At 40.6% G+C, this 25,585-nt stretch overlaps 1 protein-coding gene across 4 annotated transcripts in view; it reads left to right on the top strand.

Moving 5' to 3' along the window:
- Positions 1-25,585, top strand: part of LOC120415003 (ras GTPase-activating protein raskol) — a 38,130-nt gene that overhangs the window by 3,222 nt on the left and 9,323 nt on the right. For all 4 annotated transcript variants that reach the window (XM_039576362.2, XM_039576363.2, XM_039576360.2 and 1 more), the window contains exon 2: positions 682-1,733. In XM_039576362.2, the coding sequence (XP_039432296.1) occupies positions 836-1,733 (898 nt within the window). In that variant the 5' untranslated portion in view covers positions 682-835. The remainder of the gene's footprint in view (positions 1-681; positions 1,734-25,585) is intronic.

Raw genomic sequence — 25,585 nt, 5'->3', positions numbered from 1 at the left:
GTCCACGAGGCGAGTAGATGTGGTTTGAACGACGAAACTTAAATTAATTTCATCGATTTTGTCTGTATTTCTGGAAAATTTAATGAAAAGTCGCCTGAAATTACTTCTTCAAGGTAGAATCTTTCCAAAACAAACGAATCGTTTGACAGTCGATCGCCATAAGGTCACAGCTCGTAATTAGTGGAACAGCAATGTTGTGCTCGTGTGAAGACATTGGCCCCAAATCCCGCAGGCACGCATGCCAGCTGGTCGAACCTTAACCGTGTGTCGCTGTGACTGATCGTTAACGCGATCGTGCCAGTAATGATCGTTTCTACGAGGCGTTCCCAAGCGGTTCCGTGTTTGTTTACTTTTCACAAACAATACAAAACGTGAGGATGATTGCCCAACCGACGTAACTGACACAGTATGGAAAACATCTGGATTCCCAAAATCAGGGAATGTCCCTCATTAGGATCGTGTGGTCCCCTCCTTGCCTTTGTTTACCATTCGAGAAAGATGTGTGTATTGTCTTTCTCGCTGGATCGTTTATTTTCGGGTTGATTGGTACCAGGGAAACCTTAAAAGTTGTTAAATTGTAAAGTGAGATTTATGCGTTTACGATCGCGTGACGCTAATTTTAGACCTAGGGATCGTTTGATACTTTGCACGCGCGCTGATCAACGGAATCTTTCTCCATAGCTGTTGCCTGAAGTGAGTGAGCCAGTAGCCGACAATGGAGGTCAGATAAGCTGACCAAGAGTTCGCCAAGTGTTATCAGTTCGTAAACCTTGTTTGTTTATCGACATTTACGCCAACAAAGAAAGAGTGCCACCTAGTGGATTAAGTGTGCAACATGCTGCAAGCCGCTGACACATCTTTTGCGTCGACCGAGTCCTCGCGACGGAGGTCCACGTTCTACGTGCCGCTGAACAACTCCTGCCACGAAGCCGCCCTCGAGGGCGAAGAGGATGGTCCACCGGCCACCCCAGTCCGGGTAGAACCGGACTACACCAAGCGCTCGCTGGAGCGCATCTACAACCCCGATCTCAGTGCCTGCAGTTTCGAGTGGAGCTTGGACGATTCGCTCAACTCCTCGAACAACCTGCTCGTCAGCAGCGAGCGGGAAAACAAACTCAAACGATACGGCATTGTTCTAAATGCCAGCGTCAACATCGACGACGACGAAACCGCGTGCCATCAGCAGAAGCAAAGCAACACCTCGACGCCGATCCGGCTCATGAAGTCCCGCAGTCGGAACAACATCCTCAACCTGCCGGAGAAGCCATCCCTCGTGCCTTCCCCCGCCGCCAAGGAAAAGTCCAAAACCCTGCCCCAGAACATGTCCCCCGCCAACACGTTCCCGCCCAAAAGTTCCTTCCTGCTCAAGTCAACCCCCAAGATCTCCCTCAACTACTCGTCCGATCTCGGCGTCCTCAACAGCTCCTCCCACTCCGGAGATCCAACCTGTACCCCCTCCCCCCACTCCGCCCTGTCCCCCAAGAAATCCCTCTCCTTCATCCGGCGGACACACTCCACCAAACTGTCCCGCAGCAACTCCCTGCTCAAGTCCCTCACCTCCAAGTGCGTCGACCAAAGCGCCGAACACCTGAAAATCCTCGTCAAAGAGCTGGACTTTGGCCGGCTGGAAAAGTTCGTTCGCGCCGAGCGCGAAAAGGCCGACGAAATGGTGCGCGACCTGTTCCTGCGCTGCAAGGACTCCGACAAGGACGAGGACAGTGCGGTCCATTCCGGTGAGTAGGCCTTGACTTTCACGCGCTATCGCGCGTTTGTGTCGTTTTACGTGGGGAACCTCCAACCAGGAGGGTCATTTCACTAGTTGAACGGACAACTCTGCAACATGTTAAGTCTTCGATATTTCACGTTACCTTTATGTTGATTGACCTTGGATGCTTTTTGAATCAAAGCAGATCAATGTCAATAAACATTGAGGTAACCAAGATGCATCAACATTGCACCTCCTTCCAACGGAAGGCTCCTCACCCGAGAAAGGTGTGTCGTTGAACCGGGGTGCCGTGTTCGACCTAATCGAAGTAGGCTCTCTCTCCGCTCGGAAAGTCATAAATTTTATTGACGCCCGGCGTTCGCGTGTTGAGAGTTTGCAAGCGTGCGAATAAAAAACACAACCGTCGACTCGCAGGACATGGGATATGGTTGGCCGCCATTGCTCATCCGAGCATGGCGACCAGACATCACACGACAACACCAGAAGCGCCAACTATACGATGATCGGCTCTGTCGAGTGGAAAATTGGCTTTGTTGTTCGTTACAGGTAGTAGGCACGGCGTGGCGGTATAAAGTCACGTCACGTTGATTTGGTATACAAGTTGAGTGGCTTTTCGATAAATGTTTTAACGATAATTTTCGAGCCAGGTGTTGGAAGCACGCGTCCGGATGATTAGGTTCGAGTGCTTGGAAGTTTATTGGGCTTTGTTTTTAGTTTGGGCCGTAAAACTCTTTCTAACTGTACTCGCATTTCCTCTTTGGGCTAAGTTACACATTAGATAGGGCTTAAGAGCGAGTTTTTCATCAATGTGTAATAGGTCGTATCGAGGTGCTCCGATTTGGATGAAAATTTCAGCGTTTGTTTGTCTATACATGAGATGAACTCATGCCAAATATGAGCCCTCTACGACAAAGGGAAGTGGGGTAAAACGGGCTTCAAAGTTTAAGGTCCAAAAAACCTAAAAAATCTTAAAATTGCTCGCATTTCCGTAAAACTTCATCAATTCCAACTCTCGTAGATGCATTTGAAAGGTCTTTTGAAGCACTTCAAAATGGGCCATAGACATCCAGGATCGGCATGAATTTTTCTCATAGCTTTTGCAAATTATTGTTAAAAATTGATTTTTTTAAAACCTTAATATCTTTTTGCAACAGCCTCCAACACCCATACTCCCGTAGGTCAGGTAATTTCAAGGACTATAAGCCTACACTGAAAACCCAACCATGGTAGTTGCTACCATATTGTAGGGTTAAATTGAGAACACGCACCGACGTATTTTTGCTAAAAACATTCCGTGCTTGGATTGACTGATTAACGCAGTCAGTTTTACTATGTCGAGAGCGGTATGGTAATTTTAACCCTCGATTATGGAGAGAATGATAATGATTTCGTATTAGCTACCATGCAATTTTGTGGAAGCATGGTACATTTTACCATATTTGCGTTTACTTTCACCAAAAAGCCACAGTTAATTTAATAAGCAGCATTTTTAGCAAATTTTCTCAAAACTACCATGGTCGGGCTTTCAGTGTACTGTATCCAGGTTTTTAAGCGAAGATGGCGTTCGAATTGTGAACGCCCGAATTGTCAAAATCACGCAGTAGCACCAACATTAGAAAAAAAGTATGGCTGTCATGCCATGGCACACTTTTTCGTAATGTTGGTACCACTACGTGATTTTGACATTTCGGGCGTTCACAATTCGAACGCCATCTTCGCATAAAAATCTGGATTAACTTTTTGGCCAATCGCAGTTTTTCTCATAGTTTGGCGATGGCGATTGTCCACGATTTATAGTTTTTTAAAGCTAGTAAATTAATAGTCAAAGACACAGCAGCTGGTTGATGAAGTAAAACGAAATAACCAGACTCAAATTCAACAAAACTTTTATCTTGCTAGTGATTACTGTCTGGTCAAATCAACTGGAGCGCCATCGCAGAGTGATTGTTATCACAGATTGTGATATTTCACGGTAAAAGTTGAAAATTTCACGTCACGGTGGTCACGGCAAGCACGTTGGAAACCCTCAGTTCGACGCCAACATTTCAAAAAGCATCATGTACAAACCGTGCGTTTTGAGAAAAACGCATTTGAATGTTGAGCATCATTTTTCAATTCCCATTTTAATATAAAAGCAAAAGAAGATGTTCTAATGATAACAAACGATGAAAAACGTTGCTTTTATTGATACTTGATCATCCATATTCAATAAAACATTATTTCCGTCATTAAATATATTTAAGAAAAACAAACATAACTTCTTTTTAAATCACAAACGTCCATATCACCCTGATGTCATTGGAAGGGAAGCTTTGTTATGATTCGTTTTTCTTCGTTGAATGTACATGGCTTCTTTTTCATGATGCTTTTTTTTCGTCACGGGGTTCATGTAGTCTTTTATTTGACAGATTGACAGGGCTTTGTAAACAAGCACTGCTGATGCCAGATATTTTGTTTATTTTACTTTATTTAAAATCATTATTAAACAGACTTTACTGAAGTAACTTTTGCTAATTTTTAGCGGAGAGGTAGCTTATTAGGGGTACTTTCAGAATATGCAATAGCCCAAAAATTATCAAAATGTACATGATGTCTTTTGAAATGTTGCCGTCGAGTTCTCCTTTTTCACGAGTGAGCAACAATTAGCTACGATTCGGATCAGATTAGCTTTGTTTTGAAAGACTCTCATTTGATAAACTCACGTGAGAGCGCTCACTGTTTGCTCGTTCCACAATCAACAATCGATCAAAGCAAGCTGATGGCTTGATTCACTCATGATTTGTTGTGAATCGAATGAGCACAAGATTTTTGTTTGTTTTCTCGCACATTGAGTTTTTTATGTTCTCAATTATCAATTATATTAGCAATATTACGACAGTTGAGAGTGGGTCAAGAATGCCAAGCTTTGTAGACAGTGACCCTTTACAAATACTCTCAACCCCCGGTGGTTGGTCACTTTTTCGTTTGACACTTTTTTAGTTTGGACCCCGTTGGTTTGTCAAAGTCAAACGTGACGAAAAAACGGAATCGACGTAACACCTTATAATGTGGCCTTTAAACCTTGCGGTTTCGTCAACGGTTCCACAGGTGTGTATCGTTCTTTTTGCGACAAGACTCCGCCTCCCGGGTCTCCTAAGTGTGAAGGTATGGCACGGGGAGCACCGAAAACCTATATTTACACTTAGAATTTTTTTGCGTCCGCCTCGGGATTCGAACCAGCGACCTCTGGATTGTGAGTCCAGTGCGCGGTCCGATTGATCCACACAGGCAGACAAGCGGAGAGGTAGCTTATTAGGGGTACTTTCAGAATATGCAATAGCCCAAAACGTGACGAACTGTCACTTTTTACACGGTGCTCACGCACACTATCAAAACAGACGTTTGGTAGTGTGTGTGAACCCCATGTAAAAGGGTTGTCAAACTAAAAAGTGACACCGTTCGTTGGACAACAGTTGGCGTCAAATCATCAAGGTTTGAATGTACTAGTAAAAATTTAATTGTCTTTTCAAGACTTTTTTTTACTAATTCATCGACGTGCCTTCCCTGCTGCGATGTTGTGAAAAGGACAAAATAACGCTATGTTTTATATTTAAATTTGGTGTATTTTCTTACATAACTCCAAGAAGTCATGATATTTCACTCCAGTTATCACTGCAAGCACCAACTAGAAAAGCCGTGTTTCAGGTCTTGTTTCGAATTGAACCGGTTTCCGACCGAGACTTGAGCGCTGAGACGACCCGTTTCAAACAGGTGATTGAGGAGACCGCGGGTTGCACAATTACAGCACAACTCGTTCCCTTTCGATTTGCTGCACGCTCTGGACATTGATTGATTGAGGGAGGAGGGAACGCGAATGCATTTGATTGAATAAGAAAGTTTCAGTGTCCCAAGCTGGTGGCGACCGGAATGTCGAGCAAATTGGTCGTCGCTTCGACGGGGGTTTGAAAATTTAAATCAATCGCTTATAATGACTCAACTCCATTGTGGACGCTGGAATGCCAGCAATTTCAATGATCGACTCGACATGTCGAGTTGAACGGATTCTTTGTCCCATTCTACAATGTCCACCGCCAGAACTGACCACCGACCACGTTCGCAATGTGATCTGTGTTCAGCACTTTTCGCTGCTGGAAACGAAACTAATCCAATCTATCCGCGATCAATCCATTTCGAATTCCGCGTGAAAACAACACACCCCGTTCGAAGGTCTGCTCGTGGATTGGGAGCTGGAGTTGTCATTTGGGTTCGTTTTGAAGAGGTAATTGATTTCGGAGCGATTCCGCGGGCTTGCAAGAGCGTCGCGAGCGATTTACCACAGCCACTTTGCATGAAATTGAGCCAAATGAACCTGTCGTTGACGGCTGGAGTCAGACTGATTGCTTGCTCTGGCTTGTAATTTAGCTGGATTAGGTTGTAACTGTTTATGTAACTGCTGTTTGTGGGTTGGGAAATGGAGCTGGGGCTTTTTGTTTGAGGTTTGTTGAGATGGAAAAAGTACCATTTTGATACTGGGTGGTCGTGAACGCGACTCTGACTCCAACTTAGAACGCCGGGTTCACAGAATTTGACGACTCCAACTCCGACCCCGAATCCAGAATGTTAAATCAACCTGAATTCATCGACTCCGTCTCTGAACCCAGCTCAACAGCCTTGCTACTTGCAATTAAACTTTCTCATAGTTTCGTAGCCGGCTTCCATTATTGAATTATTCGCAAACACTTATCCCGCATAAACGAGAACCTTAAAAAACTATGTTTTAAATGGTTTTCTCTGCATTTATCTCTCTACAAATAGCTGCTATAGTGATCTAAGAGTTCCCTAGGCTTAGTGGTACAGAACAAACTTCAAGGCCTTCACTGAATGATCCGTTCTGACATCACACACGATCGCGGGGTCAACCAATGGGTAACCTACCGAAGCCGCGTGAGAAAATCCGCTTTAGTCGTAATTAATTCTTCGTCATACGTCGATTATCTCATAACCGCCGGACCTACTGCTCAACCGAAAACGCTTGGTCAGCTCATACCGTCTCTACCCCATAGTTTATGATTGGTTGCTGGTGTTCGATTAGTCACGTGGAGGTACCACACCGAACGTGTGACTTGAAACGCTGAAACATCACTAATAACCGCACTTTCATCACTGGCATGACCATTATGATGTGTTTGAATCATTTCGTTGGTCGATGATGATCGTAAATCTCATCACTCGCATACAAACCAACCTTTTTTTTATGTGGAATTCGTGCAACGCAGCCGTAATTCCCTCCTTCAATTGAGTCGAGAGTGACCTATACAGGGAAAAAAACCCGAAACCATGACCAAGCAAGAATCTCAATGGTTTGTTCTCTTTCATTGTTCCCCGCAGTCCGCCGGAGAACTTCGGAAGTGTAAATGACAGGAAAGGGAATTCTTTCAAAGTCCCTTGCTCTGTGCGACGACCCGCTTAGAGACTTGCCGCAACTTCCTCCCTCTGAATGTTAGGGGACCTGGACCGGAACTCGGTGCCAGCATCCGGTTTGTGGAAGAATTCGGCTACAAGTCATATGGCCAAATTATACAGTGAGAACTTTGAGGATGACGGCTGGAAGGTGATCAAGCCTTAATTAATTTCTCATAGGTTAGGTTCTTAATTGGAGGTTTGGTCTAAGATTGAAACTCTATAAAAGCGCGTGAGTCGGCGTATTTCTTGGGTATTTGCGAACTTCTGCGAAATCGGGCAAGCCCAAACAACAGTACGAAGCAGCTACTTTTAGATCAAGTGGCTCGTAAAAGGTGATTTTTATCAGCGTGAGTCAGAGGCTTGATTCGGTCGAAATGGCGCATTGGTCTAGTTCATTGATAAAGGAGGGGCAAGACTCTCCAGTGGATTACACGTCAGACGTCGTTGGAGATATGGTGATAAGCTAAAATGCATTGTTTGATGATAGGATACACCCAAATAAAAGATTTATGACACCTTTTGTCTTGTTTACATTATCTGCCTATAAGATACATCAAACCTCACCAAATCGTCGTAGCCAATCTCTGCACTTTTCATTATTTTTTCAGGATTTCCAAACAATTTTTGAGGATTTTCAATCAATTTGACTTTCCTCGTATCGACGCAGTCGTACGTCGCTTTTTGACGTTCCGAGAAAAACGTGTTTCAATGTTTGACCTTGAATAAACAAAAACGAGTGCAAGCAATGTAAACAATAACAAATCCGTTTTGTTTGGTTGACCATTGCCTCGAAGTTTATTTTTAATTTGGTTGCTGGAGTCCCGAGTTATAATTGACAACGTTTACGGTAGTCGAGCTCGTACTTGTGTCAAACGCGTTCTGACCTAAAATCCCTTTGGCCAATTGTCGCACTTACATTAATTTTCAGACTGTGTCAAGATTGCTATTGAATTGCGATAAGATTGAAATTTCTTTCAATTGAAAAGTGAGTTTTCTCGGTTTTTATTGAATATTTCAGGATTTAAATCGAATTTTGGGAATCTGTGAAGGTCAAAAGGTGAGGCATTGAGAGCTGGACGAAATGGCGTTCTTAACTCAATTTGGCCCAAAATGCACGACGGCGACGATATGTGAGTAAACTTCTTGTTATCTGCTCCCTTAGAAGACTCCCAACTCCGCGTACAGCAGAGACAGCCGGAGACCCCGCAGCCTTGAACGGGACACCGCGCGCCGACCATTGGGGAACCGGTTCGAGGTGACCACATTATGCAAAACATAGAACCGACCGCGGTGAACGCAAGAGCTCGCGTGTGTGCATTCCACCGCAGGACCGCAATTATTTTGGTCCACAGAAGGAAAAAAAAAGCCCTCCGATCTTGGAAGCTGTTCCAGGGTACAAAACGTTCATAAATCACCTTCGAGCATAAAACCCGGAGGCATGAATTCAGGGCAACTGCCACTGTGAACTCGCGCGCGGTGTGGTTTCTTTTTTGGTTTGTACCCAGGGAAAACTATAATGGATTTGTAGGCAAGTCATAACCCTGGTTGAATAGTTGTGCGAAGTCTTTTTTGATCATAACTGGGCAGGAATGTGGTGGAAAAGAACTGGAGTCTCTGTTTTTGTCCTAATAATCATCATAGTAATAAATCATGCGGTTTTTAACAAGAAAGAAACCCAACAAATGGTACACCCAAACGAGAAATGTCTAACAATGAATGTCACGTGATGTTTGGAAACAAACAGCGCTGAAGCTGTCAAAATGTGCAGCAATTGCACCAATACATGCATAGTTTTTGTCACGTCGCGTCAATTCTTTCCTCGATGAAGTTTTTTAATCAGTTTTGTTTGTTTCATTTAAAATATTACAAGCAAAATCTCCTGAATCATCTTCAAATCAAGAATGATCAGAAATCGTCCACAAAAAAGTTTAATGAAGCAAATTCCCAACAGATGGGGAGCACATTTTGCTGAACCGATCATAAATTAAAGATCGCGCTCTCTCTACAAGATCTTGCAAGCGAAGAGAGCTAGCTCAAACCGGCCGATCGGTACAAGTTTTGAGATAAAGAATTTATTGCGATAACCGTTCTGTATGCTCCGGTTTGTAGCAAGTTACGGCGTAAAAAGTCCGTGGTTTTGAGTCAGCTTGATGGCGGTACGGTGAAGCCGCGATCGTTCGACACTTTGACGTGATTCAATGCTACCAGAATGGCAGACGTAAACATGTCAAACCATCAGGCTTCTACTGTAATGTGCTCCCGATGTAGACCGCATGTCTGGTGCACATTCCGCGAATCCTCTGGGTGCAGACTCCCGATTCCAAGCTACAGAGTGAGTGAGTTATGACAGCTTGATACGCGATGGGAGTGACTCGTCCACGTCCTGTGAAATGCTTGGCGCGCACTCTTCTAGTAGGCTATGATTACCGTTCCAGGGGCTTTTGTTTTGTAAACAATTTGTTCTTGTTTCTATTGATGCAAAACAACTTCAGTTCAGCGGATGTGATCATCCTGGCGCACGTTGCTTCGATGTCTTATCGGTAGCAAATTGTTGTGTATTGACTAGAAAATCAAGTTTGTAAGCAATTGAAGAGGTTAGGAAATCCGACGTTTATCAGTTCTTTTGCTCTTCATAAAAATAAACAAACAATGATGTCAAAACAGATTACTCTCGACTCTCTGGCTTTCGATCTTCTCGATATCAATATTGCTCCAGCTGTAAAAACATTGTTCAGTCCTTTCAAATAGCATGCTTTGGTCGCTTCAATATCGACAATGAGAGAGTTCACTGTTATTCAATTCACGTTTCTCTTGTCAACTACAAGCATTGTAGATAGAGATAGTAAAGATTTCAACTTGTTTATCAATTTTGATGTATGTTTGTCTGTGATTCAGCTAAAAAGGGGGCAGTTTCTCGGATATTTGTACTTGTCAATCTTTCTGCGATAATTCGTCAGATATTTCTACACCCAAATTGCTTCAGAACATACAATTTGCATTGATCTTTTCAAAAAACAAACGCCGTCAGACTTAACTTTTCACTTACACGTGACCGTGAACGGCTCTTTTTTGGATACTTTTAAGAGCTGACCTTTCCAAGCGTGGGCTGACGTTCCTCGGGGGGAAATCGACCTCTTAAAACACACTCCAATCGTTTTGCGTTTATTCAGATCAGGCATGGCAGACTAACCAACAACAACAAAAAATGAATAACTGCTGACCTGGGAAAGTCAGCCTTCGCATTTTTATAGTGCACGGAGAAGGAACAAAAAACGACGACGAGTTGTAAAATTTGGAACGTTTTTTACGGGTCTCCGGGGAAATGTACAACGCAAGATAGGTTGGTCAAGGCCGGCGATTTGCTCTTAAAACGAGCCGGTTTTTGGCTGTGGGAATGAGCTGTCTTATTGTCTGTGCACGTGCTCTAGTTGACCTATAATGGGAAATTAGGCAAATTTAGTGGAGCGCGGTGAAAGGTACACCGGGTTGAAAATGATCTCTTTTTTTGTTTCTGGGTTTTTAAAGAAACATTTGAGATCTGAAGATTTGATGTCTTCAAAATGGTGGAATAAAAATATTCGTTTGCAAATACTCATTAGATTGGGCATTGAGAATCTCAAGATGGATGATTCTGATTCTTTGATTAATTTGAAAATTTCAAAATTTCTGTAGAATTTATAATAAACTGAAGGCCATGTCAAGTATAGAACGTCCAAACTCATAATCTTTTTCTTCTCTCTCTTTCCAGGTAAGTTTCAACAAAGTATCAACGCGTCCCCTCCCAAAAAGTCATCAACCAAAACACGCAATCAAAACATCATCACCGGCGAGATCCCAGTTGGCGACGCCAACCTGTCCCGTGAGTCACTCCAAGACCTACTTGGGTCGAAAATTCTCCCCCAAAACCCAACGGCATCGCTCAAGCGTATAGTATTGCGTATAGTATTGCGTATAGTATTGACGATCCCCCTCCCAGCTTACTACGATCGGCGATCTTCTTTCCTCCCCTTCCCAGGTGACCACACGCCAAAGTTCCGATCATCAATGTTGTGATGGCCCCCGGAGGCTACCCGCGGGTCATTTATTACCCTCCCACCCCCCGCCAACTTCGGAGACCCGGCGCGGGTTAATGTTTCCAGTTTTGGGCCTCGGACGTGCTAACTGTAAATCTACACGCCTCACAGGCTCCCAAATATGATCGTCGCGTGTTCGTCAAACGACAAATATCTTATCGGGGGTCCAAGTAGGCCGAATTTGGACAACCTACCCGGGGGATCGCCGCCACCGCCACCATTGTTGCGCGAGAGAGAGAGAGAGAGAGAGAGAGAGAGAGAGAGAGAGAGAGAGAGAGAGAGAGAGAGAGAGAGAGAGAGAGAGAGAGAGAGAGAGAGAGAGAGAGAGAGAGAGAGAGAGAGAGAGAGAGAGAGAGAGAGAGAGAGAGAGAGAGAGAGAGAGCATAATGGCAGTGTTTATTTTCCGCTACGCTCTGTTTTGCACCCGGCCCATGTCCGATTTGGTTATCGTTTACAGTTAATTAAATTAAAAACGCTTCCCCCATAATATTCATAATTAATTGCGACTCTTCGGCCGCAAAGAATACCAACTTTGTGGTTCGTTTTGTTTTGCGCGGGTTAGAAAACGGGATTTCTTCGGAGACCACAAAGTTGCCAAGCGCTGATTAACCATTTCGGGAGTCCATTAAACGGTTTCTGATTGTTATACGCGGCTGAGTAGTTTCAAGGGGAAGTAGATCCATCGCGATGGCCGTAATTTTATTAACTGCGCGCACGACCGACGACTTTCGACGTCGTAGGTTTGCCTGGAAAAGAAGGAGGGACAAGCGTGGTTATGTTTTGGGTTTTAGAACCGGATGACTAGGCCATGAATAAGGGTAATTGGTCATTTAGAGACCCATCAAATGTAGATTTACATGAAATTGACGTGGAGGTTTAATTTTGATTCATTAGATCACAAAAAAACTCATAAAATTGTGAAGCCCTATTCAACAAAGGGTAATATTGCAACAACTTGAAATAATTTGAGCAAACTTCATTAAATTAGTAATAAGAACCTGCAGAACTCTGTTTTAATCAATTCACTTAAGTGATCATTACTAAAGACAGGGACGCCAGATCATCAACATTTAAGACTCTTTTAAAAGGTATTTTGATCACTTATCCAGCGATGGGTAGGATCAGGGCATCAAAATCACAGAATCCGATTCGCAACTTTGACACTTTTTTATACGTATCTTTTGAAATACTTATTGGATCTTCAAAAAATTAATAGCGTAGTATAAGACACCAAATCGAATCGAATGCAACTTATTTGACTCAATTCGGATCAGCCAGTGCCGAGAAACCAAGAATTTTGTGCACCAAGGGGAATACGTACACACATACACACTAGGGTGGTCCAAATTCGGGCTTTCTCGGGGCTACCCCTTGAAATCAAAGATTGACCCATCACTAGGCTAAATTCCAAATTGAGCTCATTTTGACCACGGGAACCCCTCCATCTAATCGCTTGAAGTTAGTAAAGAGTGTGATTCGCGTAAATTTTGACCCCGTTGGTGCTACAAGTGATAATTTTCAAATATCTTTTTTATCAATTATATAAAAAATCCAAAATGCATTTATACAGTTAGAAAACTGTGCACAAAATTATAAAGAAGGGTACTTCAAAATCAGAATCACCTAGAATCCATTCAATTCTATGGGGTACGCAATTAAGGAATTTTATCAAGAATCATAATTTCAATAACATTTTTTGTTGATATTTTTGTGGACGAATTATGTTAAAATTTGCTTTCTTTAAAAAAAATATTCTTGGACTTGCTTTATCCTAAAGATTCAAAAATAATTATTATTTTGGGCCGCGTTTCTCAACAAACAACCCTCAGTTTATATTCACAAAAGGTGTTTTCTTCAATTTAAACAGCTGAAAATATAGCCATGATCAAACATGTTTTCTCATACAATATTACAAGATTTTGTTCGCATAGGTGATAGGTGATGAAACAGTTTTTTTTACTTAAAACAATATTTATTTGACTCATCAATAATATAAACAGTGATTTTTTCTATAACTTCAGTTTTGGAGTTTTTTTAAAGGTCCAATAAATCAAATTTCCAGTGTTTGCTTTTTGGGTGTTTTTGAAACCGCCTTGAGTCAGAGTAGAGCGTCCAATTTCCCGAGGTTACAAAATTCCCGGGAAACGGGAAATTTTCAACAAATTTCCCGGGAAATTTGAAATTTGACAAAATTATTCTGATCCTATTTCTGATTAATATTTTGCAACAGAATTGTATAGAACAGCAACTTTAATATCCAAAATGAGTGTGAGGATCAATTAATGGCTTGAATGCTTGTTTAAAATCATACAACTTTGAGAAAATATTATAAATTTTCTAATTTTTTCGTACCAAATAAAAAAAATATAATTAGTATTTTTTGTTGAGAAGTATTTTTAAATCAAAGTGTTTGGATAGTGAAAATCTATGCTCTACGGCAATAAAATTACTTTTAAATTTGTCTCAGTATCCATAACGTTGAAATGAAAAAAAAATAAATGATGAAAATAATGTTTTTCATGGCAAACTACTTATTTTAGAACAAGTATTTTCAACTTGTGAATAAATGGATAATCATTGAATTTGCCTTAAAAATATAATTTCTAGCGCTATTTAACTTGAAACACTATTTCATGAAATCAAAACTCAAAGTTTTACAATATTTGAAGCGAGTTTTTGAAATATGGTGGCATTCTCTGGGTAAATTTCATATGATACGAAGTTGTTTTTTAATGATTTTTTATGGTCCCATTTATGGTATGATTTTAGTTATATTAGATTAGATCTAATTAAATTAATAAGATGAAAATAATTTTTATAATGTAAAAGTGGTTCATATTTAATTATATTATTTTTTTTATATTTAAAATGTATCACTTCAAACAGTTATTTCTCGAAAAAAAATCTTCTTGAACAACCCTTTTGAAAATGTTTATTATATCAATTCAATTTTCATCCAATTTGGTCTAGGTAAACAAAAATAGTAAATATCTTTATTTCAAATGATATAACAAAAAATAAAATAGGTAATAAAATATTCATTCCATAATAGCGTAATTTTTGTTGCCCAACATATAAGCAAACAATATTCCTAGTTGTGAATGCTTCAGGAATAAATATTATCTGAATTAAACCTTGCCATGAAATTTACAGACAAGCTGATTAGTTGAAATGAATAAAAACAATCAAGGTTCTCTAATTATTATTTTTTGTATGATTTCAAAACATTGGTGCCAAAAAATTAGGAAAATGTATACTTTCGCTTGTATTTCGGGAATTCCCGGGAAATTTACAAATTTCCCGGGAAACGGGAAATATTTTTTTCCGGGAATTTTTTTCCCGGGACGGGAAATTGGACGCTCTAAGTCAGAGGTATTAAAAAACATCCAAAAAGCATATACTGAAAATTTGGTTTATTGGATCTTTTAAAAAAAAACTCCAGAATGGACCGTATGGAATAATTAAAACATTTTTTTTAACGAGTTTATTTAAAATAATTTTCAAAATTTCTGATGAAATCCGAAAGCAGAGGAAGTCAGTTAATCGTAGATTGCTCAATGACTTGAAATAACATTTGGGTAAGTTTTTATCAATTAATTAATACAATTACTTGGCATCCTCAGTAGAGCTTAAGCCTTACTTCGAAAGTAATTCTTATGAGATTGCTTTCCCAATACATGGTGTCATTTTAAAATGTCATATTTTTCAAATTAATTCAACTAACACGATTTTCAAAAAACTACTACTCTTTGCATACTACTTTAACAACACCCCGTTCAAACACCCATCATCAAACCCGCATCCTGCCACTTCCAAGTGCGTGTCGTGCCCGGGCTCGATAATTCCGTTAGATAATCTCACATTTCACACTTGGCCCAAAGGTCAGCCAGCACTCGATACCGTGCAGACTGCCAACCCAACAAACGACGGCGTGTCCAAAACCATGTTGTTTGTCCCATATATGTTCATGTCGTGGTCTCGGGGCACCAAACTCAAACACACTCACATACGTGAACAAAAAAAAATCGTTAAGGGGGACGAACCCGCGTCTCTGGGCGGTTCACAATGTGAAGCATTAGCCCAGTTTTGGACGACGCCGCCGGTTTTGGCACGACAACAACCCCCGGATCACCAGCTGCTGCTGCTGCCAGTGATGCATTTGAAGAAAAAAAAAACAACAAACAAACAAAACACGTGTTTGTTGAACCAACGTCGTCCACGAAAGCACGTTGTTTTCTTATCGTAACCAAAAACTGAAAGAGTGAAAAAAGTACACAAAATACAGTAGTGTTGACCAGCCAGCACTTTGTGTGTTGAGTTAAAAAAAAAGTCGCATGAAGGCATAAACATTGCATAAGTCCACCGGCAGTCAGTGAAAAGAAGTTAAGCGCATTTCAAATGGGCTCAAAACATTGGCCGGAAATGGCTTCATTAGGCTGTGGGGGGACACCAAGGCGAGCCAAGCTGGCTGGGCAGAAAGTAAGGAACTGAAAAAAGTGTTTATTCATTATACTTTTTTTTTGTTTCTGAATGGCAAAACAATGACAAGTGGTAGACGGTTGTCAATAAACGGAAGTAGTTTTTCGGATTCCATTGAGAAGTAATTCACTGTAAGTGCCACTGAATAAACAATTCATGTTATAAAATTTTGTGAATTTATGAAAAGATTGGCTAAGAAAAATTCAAAAATCAAAGGCTCAGTGCGAAAACTGACCAAAAACTTTGCTGATTTTCACAAAATATAATTTAAAATCAGTTCGACGATCACTCTCACAAAATCTATAAAACTCAGCCAACAAGTGGCGCCTATTCGCATATTTTATGACCAACAAAGCTGACTAGCTGACTGTTGCTCCTACCAGTGGGACATAATTGCAGTTTAAAAAGCACCAAGAAAACAACGTTTTCTCTCGTCACTTTTTACCCCTACAATCTCTCACACGAATAGATTACTCTTTGGCAGCAGCCAACGCCACCGGGAGACACATATAGGTGGATGTCCCCATAACTATGCATAACCGATCAGATTAGATCATTAACCGGTGCCCCAGGCAAAAACACTGTTAACCCTTGGTGCACCAAGGGTTAACCGCACCACAGCCTAATTAGGCTGTGTGGTGTGGTTTGTGGTTCACTCTCACTTCCGTCCGCAACGATCCAAGTTGGCTCCGCGTTTCAAACCAGTATCGTTCATTGGCACCGCCGCGATCGATGAGTTTATGAAATATTCAGTGTTTAAAATTAATCCAAACTTAATTAGCGGCCGCTCGGACTAATCTGCTAATAGGATCAGATCGAGAGCAGGTTGGGCAGCTGGAGGACGTCGTCGGTGCACTTGGGTCGCTAAGTGCTGCTCCAGGGTTAAGTGACACTGCTGAACCACGGCGCTGAGCGTTTTCCATATTCGGAATTCAATTATGGGCTACTGCTCGACTAGTTTAGCTCTCAACCGTGAGACGTCTGATCGATGTGAAAGTTTAATTAACATGTTGTACTCCGGCGTGTCTCGTGAGTCTACTGACGGATATGACCCGGTCTTAAAGTTGACAAACTGGAGGTCTACCGGTTCGTGCACTCCGGTTGCTTTTCGGGGGTTGACCTTTTGATTAAAAGCTCCACAGAGCGTGCGCGCTCGCGCGGATGAGATTCGATACCGTGAATAATAACTATGGCTTAAAATTTCAATTTCCTGCCGGTTCACGGCTTAAAGATCGACTTAACCGTGCGTTCAATTCGTTAGGGGTTTGGAATTTGTGCGTGGACGACGCGTCAAATGTGCTTAATATCTATGTTAATTGAGCTGAATTGCCCTCTCTCAGCTGAAATCAACTGAAGGTTTACGCATTCCAACCCAGACTCAGAATCGTTCGCCAGATGGAATTTGTTCGTAAGGTCGTAAAAATCTCTCCCTTTTGATTGGGACCAGCATACCAAAAATGTTTATGCTGACGAATCTTTGAAGGGAGTTCAGACGAACTCAATTGTACTTCTGTTCAGCTGGATGGATGGATGGAAGCAAAAGGTGTTAATTTTTTGACAGGGGAAAACAGTTGGTGGCTGACGACGGGCAGTATTTTGTTTCACGCCGTGACGAATCGGGTTTGTTTGCAACATTGTAAACCCCTTTTCAGCGTGATTGTTGCGAACTATTAGCTCTACCTAGCTGCCATAAAATGCGTGAATCGAATAAAAAATTGCAACAGTGTATGGGGGTTCGTTTAGTGCGAATTATAACCAGTTTGGTTTGTGACAATGTTGGTTTTATAACTTTTGATTTCGTCTTTCAGGTACTTTCAATGATTTATACCAAATAAAGAAATTTTACAATCGATGGCAATACAATGGCCCTGCGGGGTAGATCTGATGTTTCTGAAGCAGTAGCGGGCCGGAACTAATATTTGATAATAGTTGTTCAATTTTTATTATTGGGTTCTTTTAAAGAAAATAAATAAAAAAAAACTAGTGTTGCAAATAAGATTCCTAAATCATGATTTTAAGAATGAAAAACAAGGATAACATTAAAAAATGAGTTTATTTGAGTTATTTTAATTTTTGTTTGTTTAAAATTGTATAGTTATTCAAATTTCAATGGTCGTTGCAATTTTTTTAATTTAATTTCCTCAACACTACGATATAAAAAATCATTGAGACATGATAAAATTTATTCCAACGAAATTTGGATTCCCTTTTCCCTTTTTAAAAACAAACTTTTTTTGCTTACTTACTTACTTCAAATATTTTAAAAAATATTTTAAAATGATTTTAAACACAAGCTAAATTTAAAAAGTGTAAAGAATATGTATTAAATCATTTTTAATTCGTTATATTCCAAATTCAAGGTTTATGAAAAAAAAAAATTTTTGCTCTCTTATTTCATACCCCATTGAGACATTATTTTTATATTTTTGAAATATTGGTCGCGATCTATTCTCAGTATGCCTTTTTAAGCTTCATTAAAAAAAACTTTATCACTGAAAAGTTGTTCTGGAAAAATTCATTAGCTTTTGCTTACTTATTTATTTAAAAAAATAGAAAATAGAAAAAAACTTCGATTTGAAGTAAACACAGTAAAAACCGAAAGAAATTTAAATTTAGTGCTTTTTTGTACATTTTTGGACAACAATCCAAGTTTTTTTTCATAAATTTCACAATTTTACGAAATGGATCATTTTGTTTTCTTGCAAAATTTTTCAGTTTGGAAATATCGATGTAGAAATTACAAGAATTAAATTCAAACATGAAGAATGTTGTTATAATATTATAAAATTTGATCTTAAGATTATTTTTTTAATTCAGACAATCAATTTATTTATTTATTATTTTATGAACAGCCTTAAGGGCCGGTCATAGAATTATTTTGAAAAGCCGTCGCGGGCCGGACGAAATGGCTTCAAGGGTCGGATCCGACCCGCGGGCCGGACGTTGGGCAGGCCTGGAATAAAATGTAATAATACCAATGCGAATTTTAATTCAATTTTTCTGTCCCTCCTCTTTAGAAAAATGTTTTAATTTTGATTGAAAAAATCGTAAAATGAATTGTTAATAATTTTGAATACAATGTATGATTTTTATTTTTGCATTCTCAGTGTATACAAAAAGCTTTTTATTCTGGTTTTCACATTTTTAAAACTTTTTATCCTTTAACAAAATTTGACTACTGTCGACTCTCTGGTTGTCAATATCCAAGGGACCGTCGAGGAAGGGAATCATCAGTTTACAGAACGATGCAAAATGAAGACTCGATTGAAATTTTTTTTTTTTTTTTTGTTTGTGCCCAAATTGGGCTTTTGGGTTTGATATCACCTCGTCCGTCCTTGAGACTAACTTTTGTGATGTATCCCTGTTTACTCTACACAGTTAGCCGGTTACTCGTACCCATTGATGGGGGTAGCGAGTTGGTTGTTGGCTGACCTGTGCTTTTATCCCATTCTGGTATGATACAGTTCATGAAACTGATCATCTTTTTGGGATGAGTGCGCCATACGGCGTATGGCGAGAGAAGGTGACTTCCTAGGGAATTCAGCCTTCGAGTAGCAATTGCTCCACAGGTGCAGAGCAAATGCGCAGAGCTTTCCAGCTCTGTGTTGCAGAAGCGGCATATGTCGTTGTCAACTATACCGAGTTTTTTGAGGTGATACTTTGCAGGACAGTGCCCTGTAAGCAGCCCCGTTACAGTGCGCAGTTCACTACGTTTTAGACCAATAAGCTTATTGGTAATTGCAGGTTTTGGTGTAATGAAGTTTTTGGCTTGTCTACACCCCTGTGTTGCAAACCATGTGGAAGAAATTTGGTTATCCTCCCATTTTTTTAACTCGTACTTTACAGCACATTTTGATGTACCCAGAAATGGTTCAGGACCAACAAATTTAGCCGATGACCCCTGCCTAGCGAGCTGATCGGCAAACTCGTTCCCCATGATCCCACAGTGCCCAGGTACCCAGAACAAAGATACTTTGTTCCGGCGGGACAGCTCCCGTAGTACGTCGATGCAGTCCCAAACGAGTTTGGACTCCACCCTTGCGGCTTTCAGAGCTAGCAGTGCTGCCTGACTGTCCGAGAATATACCGATTTTCGCATGCCTATAGTTCTTTTTAAGGCAATGCACAGCGCAGGAGTATATAGCATAGACTTCTGCTTGAAAAACGGTGGGCCATCTACCCATCGAGATGGATAGTTTGATCCCTGGTCCGAAGATCCCAGCTCCAGTGAGATCACCTATTTTGGAGCCATCTGTATAGAAGCAGATAGTTCCTGGTGGAAGTTCTGGCCCCCCAGCACACCAGAGTCTACGAGTTGTTTCAACTGTATCGAATGGAGTGTCTATGTTGGGTCTCGCTTCCATGCAGTCTGTAACTGTTGTTACTAGAGGAGTTATGTCGAACTCCTTCATGATGCGCAGGTGACCTGTTAGATCACCTTCGTAGTTGATGTTATGCCTTCGCTGTCGTAGTGCTCCATTCTCCGCTTCCTTCTTGACGTAAAGATGTAGTGGTAGAATGTGGAGCAGTGCCTCCATTGCAGCGGTCGGTGTTGTTTTCATAGCACTTGTGATGGAGAGGCAGGCCAACCGCTGAACCTTGTTCAACTTTGCTTGCGCCGTCCTCTCGTTCACTTTTGGCCACCATACGAGAGACGCGTATGTTAGCCTCGGTCGTGCTATGGTGGTGTAAGACCAGAGAGCCAGTTGAGGCGAGAGGCCCCAGGTCTTTCCGAACAGTTTACTGCAGGTCCAGATGGCCGATATTGCTTTTTTAACGGCGTAATCCAGATGTGAGTTCCAGTTCATTTTGCGATCCAGGAAAACTCCTAGATACTTGACTTCAGAACTGAAGTCGAGCCGAACACCTTTAATCACCGGCGGAGAAATGTTATGTTTTCTCCGCCTAGTGAAAGGAATTAAAACGGTTTTGTTGGGGTTGATGGATAGTCCCTCTTGTGTGCACCAGTGAATGATGTAGTTGAGACCTGACTGCAACCTGCACGAGATCGTCGCGTCACATTTGCCCCTGATGATGAGGGTAACATCGTCAGCATATCCTATGACTTCGTACCCTAGTTCGGAGAGATTTTGTAGAAGTGTATCTACAACTAGCGACCAAAGCAAGGGTGAGAGTACCCCTCCTTGCGGACATCCTTTGGCCGCTTTCACGACTACAGTTGTATCTCCTAGCGATGCAGAAATTTCCCTGCTTATAAGCATGGTTTCTATCCAGTTCGTGGTTGTAGCGTCTATTCCTCTGTTGAGAAGTGCCGTTTTGATTGATCCGTATGATGTGTTGTCGAAAGCTCCCTCAATGTCCAGAAACGCCCCTAGATTTCTTGATGCCTGAGTGATTTTTCAACAAGCGTCACCAGATGATGTAACGCGGATTCCGTAGATTTACCCGATTGGTAAGCGTGTTGATGCCTGTGCAGCGGAGAGTTTTTCAGGAACTCCGCGCGGATATAATTATCCGTGATTTTTTCCATAAGTTTTAACAGCGTGGATGTCAGACTTATGGGTCTGAAGGCTTTAGGCAAAGTCTTGTCAGGTTTGCCAGCCTTTGGTAAGAAGATCACCTTAACCTTGCACCAGCTTTCCGGGATGTATCCTAGAATATAGCTAGAGCGAAATATTGTGATCATTTCGGGCAAGATGATGTCGCCCGCTTTTTGTAAGAAGATGGGAAGTATACCGTCGGGTCCAGGAGATTTCAGGGGCTCAAAAGCATGGAGAGCCCACTTGATCGACGTACTTGTGAACATACGTCGAGCAAGATGGATTGCCTCTACCGGAACGCTTCTTCGCACGTTGAAGTCCGCTGGTCTGTTGGTAACTGCTTCATCCTTAGTTGATGATCCAGGAAAATGAGTGGACATAAGCACGTCCGGAGTATCCTTATTTGTTTTCGTGAGACTACCGTCTTCCGTTCTTAATTGCCCAAGACCATTAGTGTGATCTTTGGACAGCGCCTTTTGTAGTCGGGTAGCTACGGGCATTGTCGCAATGCTTTCACAGAATCTTTTTTTCGATTCTTTCTTTGCATTCCGCAACTCAGCGTTGTATTTGGTGAGAGCTGCTCTATGGGCATCCCAGTTTCCCGAGAGTTTAGCCCTGTTGAACAAGCGTCTTGCTTCTTTGCGAAGATCTGCCAGCTTTTCGCTCCACCAGGGAACGTCACGGCACACCCTCCTTTTTTTCAACGGACAGCTTGCGTTAAACGCCTCTATGATCCTTCCCTGAAGATTTTCCGCTTCAGTTTCCAGTTCCATAGGAGTCCGAATTTTTGGATTAATCGGCATTCGCGTACCTTGCAGGTGTTCCTTGAAGGCATTCCAGTCCGTTTTAGCGGGAATTCTATATTCCTCAGTTTCCAGCGCCCTGGCTTCGATGTTGAAGACAATGTGCCTGTGGTCAGATAGGCTGGGCTCGTCCGAAACGTGCCAGTTTTTAACTTTTTCGGAGATTGAGGAACTACACAAGGTGAGATCCAGTACCTCTTGTCGAATAGCGTTGATAAAAGTAGGTTTGTCTCCCTCGTTGCATACATTGACATCGTTTGACGAAAGGTATTCAAGAAGGCACTCACCTCTTTTATTTATGTCCGTGCTGCTCCAGATCGTGTGATGTGCGTTGGCGTCGCATCCAATTAGAAATGGTTTGTTGACGTCTCTGCAGTATCTCACGAAAGCTGTGGTTTCAAGTGGCGGTACGTCGTCCTGGTCACCTGGGAAGTAAGCCGACGCAATTATCAGCTCCTGTTTTCCCGTGGCTGTGGGGACTTCTACCGTGATTGCAACGATGTCTCGCTGGATGAATTCTGTAATGGGAGTATATTTAATACCACAGCGCAACAGAATGGCAGTCCTGGGCTTAGACTGAGTGTTGCAGTAGATTAACTTACTGTTTTGTGTTGGTAATCCAAGAATCTTCGTGTTGTTTACCCACGGTTCTTGTAGTAGAGCAATAGTTATTTGCTCTTTCGTGAATCTCCGGCTTAGGACACTGGAGGCGCCCTTCGCGTGATGGAGATTCACTTGCAAGCAGCGAATGCTGCTCATTGTTGGGATGAGGAACTGCCAGTTGCCGGACCCGCTAGTGACCCGGGTTTTGGGCGGCAGTTACCCGCAGCTGTAGAGCCGTGTTTCTTGGATGCTCCCGCGATGGCAGATTCCAGTGGCTGAATGCGGCCAGTTACGGGACCACGACCAACACCTTGCAGATTGCTCTGTTTGTTTTTGCTAGAACCAGGTGGTTGGAGCTTTTTGTTTGAGCTTGCACCTTGCGGAACCTTCCTTGGTTTCGTCTTGCGACTACTTCGATTGAAATAGTAGTTTATGCAACAAGTTGCAAAAAGAGGATTTTTTCAGCATGAGTCGTACATTTATCCAACGAGGTTCACCGAGTTGGATAAATACGAAGAGTGCTGAAAAAATCAAGTTTTGAATCGAGTTCCATACAACATTTTTTGCAATTCCAAAAAACACACACTGAGTGAAATTTTATGTCAAATTTTCATGTATTTTGTCATTAAATCGTTTAAATCAAAAAAATGTTGAAAAGTGTTACTTTTCGAAACAATAGCTGAAAAGTTCAACTTTTCAGCACCCATTTGAGTGCTGAAAAGTAGAACTTTTCAGCATTTATTTTGAAAAGCGTTGCTATTCGATTCTGTTATTTTTGGTACAGAAAAGTAGGCTATTTCGTCGTTCATGAATGACAGGAAAAGTAAGTAGTTTCACGACGGAATTGCAAAAATATTTTTTTCTTGATACCCAGCTATGGGAGAGAATCATGGCAACGTCCATCAAACAAAAACAAACTAATGTCAAACACCCTTTAAAGCTTCGTTTCGCCAAGAAAAATGTTATATGCAAGCCATGAGAAAGTGAAATTATTGACAACAGGAAGAGATTTTTAAAGCAAACAGAATCCAAGGGACCGTCGAGGAAGAGATCCAGTTTGAAGGGACTGAAGAATTCATCGATAGATGGAGAATTATTGATATCGAGAAGATCGACAGCCAGAGAGTCGACTGTATTAGGACCAACTATCGAAAGAAAACGTAAAACATTTAAAAGTATATATTTTCAATAATTCATCGATATTTTGCTAATTTGTGTCAGGAACATAACTGTAATAACGTATGAAAATTTTTGAAACTCTTTTAGTTTCAACATTTTGAAAACAAGGCCTGAAAATAAAAATAAAATTGTTAGACTCCTATCGATCTTGTAGGGAAACAAACTTTAAATCAAATTGTATGTACTAGCCAATAGTTTTGCGAATGCCTAATTAAATTCGAGGGGTTGACATTAAAAACCCCAAATTCTTCTTTTACTAGATTTTGTTGAAAAATTGTCACAAGTTGCCTAAAACACAGATTACAGATGCTACTGTCAAATATATTATGACTTTAAAAAAATCTAAGAGCTTTAAGTGTTACTGAGCAATGGTACCGAAGTCCCATACAAACCTTCGGATAATTAGTACTGTACTGTTTTTCAAAGCTTCAAGCGATTAATTTGGTTGTACAGTACATTGTTTCCAATAAAATAGATTATTTATTTCATGTAATATTGATTGTTTGTCCCCTGATTTTTGTATAAATTATAATAGAATGAGACAATTTCTTATTTTGGATGTTTTTTATTTGTTTTAAATCACTCTTAATAGAAAAAAAACAAATTTGAGCTGTAGGAAGCATCCGAGGTACTACTGAAGTTCAATTTGTTTGATCATTTTTAATTTTATTTTTTTGTTGTTTAAAGTAAGTAGATTCTTTATCATCCCAAGCCATGTTGAGGTCAAAGAAAAGGAAGATTCAACAGTTCAAAACAAAAAATGAACAGCTAAAAATATCTTGATTTTAAATAGCAATCTTTTAATAAAATTTTTAAAAACCTAAAGTTTTCTTTTTTGGTAATGGAAAATAAACGACCTTAGATGTTGGTCGTTGAGATCATTTTCTGATTTTTTGGGATAATTTTGAGTGTGGGGCGTCAAAAACTTAAATAAAAATCATTTGGAATCCTTCCAATGTTCATAATTTGGAAGTATTTTATTATCATATTAGGCCGATGCAAATATTTAAAAAAGTTTTTGTCCCTCGGCCCTGGCCGAGGTCAAGGGGGGGGGGGGCAAAAAAAATATAAAAATTTAAATAACAAGCCATAGTCTTCACATTTAAATGAAAAAAGTGTTTTAAAAGGCATTTTACACTAGTTCAGTTGTTTTGCAATCATTAGTTTTCAAAAAATCTAAGATCTGACAAAAACAAAAATTGTATCGAAAAAAAAGATTTTGCATCGAAAATTTTCAAAAAATCTTAAGATTTTTTAATAAACCCAAACATGCTAAAAATGATTTTAAACGCAGAAGAATGTATTTTAATTTGATTTCAGCTGGTTGCACTTGAATTTTCATTGAAATTTTGAAGTTTATTGTAAAAATATTTTTTTTGCCCCCTGATTTTTCGGGCCAATTTTGAAGGGGGGGGGGGGTGACAAAAACTTTTAAAAATATTTGTACCAGCCTTATAAATTTACGGATACTGAAAAGATGAAACTTTTCTTTCTCAATTAGTCCATCGACAATTTTATTTCTAGTTTTTTTGATCTTTTCTTATCCTCCAACACTATGTGCCCGGTGGAAATACATGCCATTCTCTTACATCGATTTATGCTTTAAAAACGATGTACTTTACAAATCTAAACTCTCTTTATTCAAAAAATAAAACAAGTAAGTGTATATGTACAACTTTTACAACGATCTCTAAATTCATTCACAGGATGTATTTATGATAATATATTATTACACTCTTTTTTAATGACCAAAACGCAAAATCGTGTTGAAAAAATCTGG

This window comes from Culex pipiens, chromosome 2 (genome assembly GCF_016801865.2).
Source record: "Culex pipiens pallens isolate TS chromosome 2, TS_CPP_V2, whole genome shotgun sequence".
In the NCBI taxonomy this organism is placed as follows: Eukaryota; Metazoa; Arthropoda; class Insecta; order Diptera; family Culicidae; genus Culex; species Culex pipiens.
The sequence above is the reverse complement of the archived record's forward strand: the minus strand, read 5'-3'. Positions and strand labels throughout refer to the sequence as shown.